General features: G+C 51.3%; 1 protein-coding gene across 1 annotated transcript in view; it reads right to left on the bottom strand.

Annotated features, from left to right (window-relative positions):
• Nucleotides 1–1,826, bottom strand: part of EMH_0040180 (uncharacterized protein) — a gene marked incomplete at both ends in the record, with an annotated part of 2,768 nt that extends 942 nt beyond the window's left edge. Inside the window, 5 exons of the mRNA XM_013495472.1 lie at nucleotides 86–169; nucleotides 450–557; nucleotides 799–1,044; nucleotides 1,236–1,501; nucleotides 1,627–1,826. Coding sequence (XP_013350926.1) covers nucleotides 86–169; nucleotides 450–557; nucleotides 799–1,044; nucleotides 1,236–1,501; nucleotides 1,627–1,826 — 904 coding nt within the window. The remainder of the gene's footprint in view (nucleotides 1–85; nucleotides 170–449; nucleotides 558–798; nucleotides 1,045–1,235; nucleotides 1,502–1,626) is intronic.
• Between the last annotated feature and the right edge of the window lie 1,301 nt (nucleotides 1,827–3,127).

Here is a 3,127-nt window from a genome sequence, read left to right as displayed (position 1 = left end):
GCCACGGGTTTAGGGTTTCGTATTTGTACAGGGTTTAGGGTTTAGGGTTTGTCTAGCGTTTAGGGTTTAGGGTTTGGCGACACACTGCGGTGGAGGTGGTGGAATACGGCAGCGACAACAAGAAAGTTCAAACTGCCGCGACGTTCCCTGTCAAACAACGCGAAGCTGGCTGAGACACAACACCCAAGACCCTAAACCCTAAACCCTAAACCCTAGGCCCTAGGTGGTATTGCCTGGAGTCCCCTAGAGAGGGCGTGTGCTTGCTGCTGCTCTTCTTCTTGCTATCTCCGTAGGTTTCTCTGCTCCTGTCTCCTCCTCTAGCTCTGTCACTGCCTTCGTCTGTGTCTTTGCTGCTCTCTCCGTGTCTCCATCGCCGTTCCTGTTTCTGTATCTGCTTCTTTTTCTCTCCCTCTATCTGCTGTCTGTCTCCTTTTGTGGTGTATACGCACCTTTAATTCTGTCTCCTCTGTTGACGCTGCAGTATCGTGACAGCCCCAGCAGCACCTCGAGGACATTGACGGCCCCACAGCGACCCCCCTGGATCTCCTCAAATGCATCTGCGCACCACATATCCACACATCCTGTTCTCGTTTAGGGTTTAGCGTTTAGGGTTTTGGCAGAGTCGTCAACGTGTAACACGCTTGCAGCAATGCAGCAACAATAATGCAGGCTGTCTCCTTCAGTCCCCCTGACTGTCTCCTCCTCCTCCGGCCTTGAAGGAAAAGACGGATTACATGTAGAGTTTAGGGCATGGCAGTTAGGGTTTAGGGTTTAGGGTTTAGGGTTTTGCCGTCTTACCTTCAAGCGCTCTGCGGACTTCCTGCTGATCCTCCCACTCCCCAGCCACCGCTGGAGCAGAGGGGGCCCCCAGGTGCCCCTCGGGGCCTCCCGAGGGTTTAGGATTCAAGTCGGGGGCCACCTTCGGGGCCCCTGTATGGGCCTCCAAAGGGCTTGCTTGCTGCAGAAGCAGCGGCTCTAGAGCTTGACAGAAGTCGGTGATTGTGAAGTAGAAAGAGGAAGCGGTGTTGACGAGGGTTTCTATTGCTGCAACAAAAACCCTAAAAATTAAACCCTAAACTCTGAACACAACACCCCTCTAGCCACGAAGTACAGGTTTCCTCGTGGTATTTGCAGCAGCACTGTAAAGCCGAATGGCTCGTTACTCGCGTTTGTGTCTAGGGTTTAGGGTGTAGGGTTCTAGGGTTTAGGGTTTAGGGTTTAGGGTTTAGAGATACCTGAGCTGAGGGCTATGCTGTTCATCACGTGAAATTCAACCGGATATTCTGTTGCTTGCATATTGTTGAATATATCTGCTGCTGTTAAAGTTGAAAGGAATTCCTTAAAGGGAATACAATTGCCCAGAGAAGGTTTCATACGATGAATAGATACCTGCCTAGACACTTGAGGAGACAGACCCCAACTCAACACCTCGTGCTGACGTCGGGATGCAGAACAACCACGCTGCAGCTGCTGCAGCGTCATTAGCGAACCCAAAGGCCTCCTGCAGTGTACATACACCCCCAAAACGCACATACCCATAAAAAAACAGCTCGGTGGGGCAGTCGCCGTGCTCCATATAGCGTGTAGGGTTTAGGGCATAGGGTTCAGGACCTGGTGTTGATTTACTCGTGGTTGTTGTAGCTCTCAAACAGCCCGCTGAGACAATTCTCCCCCTGCAGCATCTCACTGAGGGTCTGATACTTCTGCTTGGGGCCCCGGGACCCCCGGGGAGCGTCGGGGTCCCCCCCTACTACGATCTGAGCTTCAGCAGCTCGGGAGAAATGCCCAAACCCCACAACTCCAAGGGGTCCCTTAGCGACCTCCATGTTTGCTGCAGGGACTTGGGGGGCCCCAAGCAGCCTCCGGAAGAGGCTGGTTATCCAGGGGGTACTCGCACAACATCGGCGTTGATATGGCCTGGGCCCTGCTGATGCTGCTGCTGTCGCTGCTGCTGCAGGTACTGCGGATTGTGCTGGCAGTCGGTGCGCTGCGATGGAGCGGCCCACGTTGAGCTGCAGCAACCTTCGGGTGTACAGGCAGCTGCAGCAGCTGGCGGCTCCGCGCATGGGTAAAGCGTCTGATGACTTCTCGCTTTGGTTAAGAACGACAACAAAATTAAGAAGAACTCCGAAGGAGACAGAAGAAGATGCAGCTCAACGAGAGTACATACACTCCAGAGCCAAAGCAAACACCAAGTAACAAGCAAACCGCCAATGAAGTTGCAGAAATGCCCGAAAGTAATGCGTCTAAGGTGTCTATATAATTGGATTCTAAAGGCCAATTGCGTAGTCATGTATTTATTGATAATAAATAAAGCGTTTAAATATTAACAACTGTCGGACTGGAGGAGCCCCGTGGCTGGTGCTATCTACCTGGCCAGTGGTCATGACCCCCCGCCTCAGTCCCGCTTCAATCGTTGCAGTGCAGTTAACCAAGGCAAATATATTTAGTTTGAATATGCACACAATTAAATATTTGTATACTCAGTTATCTGCATAAAGTACTTGATGGTACGCGCATCGCCAGGGCAGCGGTTAAGCGGGCGATTTCGCGATGTACGCGCACTGCAACGCCTCACCACCAGGGAAATTCAGCCTTTGTTCAATTTTTTATAGATTACTTTAAACCAAACCACCACCTTATACACTCTTCAAGCAGCTTCGGCCGGCTTCTGCCGCTGCACTAGTAGCACTAGCGCCACCCCAGCGGCGGCTCCACAAGTCACGATCTTAGCCACAGCAGCAACAGAAATACAAATAAAAAGTTATAGTGCACTTACATCTGTTGAGTCTGCAAGAACGGTCTGTACACTTCGTGGCACGGGTCGCTTCCTCCCGGGTGTATCCTTGCCTCATTTGCAGATGTTCAAAAACTCGGAGCTATGCCTTCATACTCAGGTAGATTCAGTTAACTGCACCCAGCTACAGCTAGCTATAGGGCGGGTGGCGGTTGTTGCTCTAGCTCATATCCCCGCCCCTCCAGCACGAGCTTACAGGACTAAGACCATTGGCCCACACGACGGAGAGACACTGCAGGTTCGCCTGCATGTTAAGGATCTGCATGCTACTTAAGCGGCATTTCAGTATATAAATAATATACAGAATATATATATATATATATATATATA

Source organism: Eimeria mitis, genomic scaffold (genome assembly GCF_000499745.2).
Source record: "Eimeria mitis Houghton genomic scaffold, Emh_scaff1591, whole genome shotgun sequence".
In the NCBI taxonomy this organism is placed as follows: domain Eukaryota; phylum Apicomplexa; class Conoidasida; order Eucoccidiorida; family Eimeriidae; genus Eimeria; species Eimeria mitis.
The sequence above is the reverse complement of the archived record's forward strand: the minus strand, read 5'-3'. Positions and strand labels throughout refer to the sequence as shown.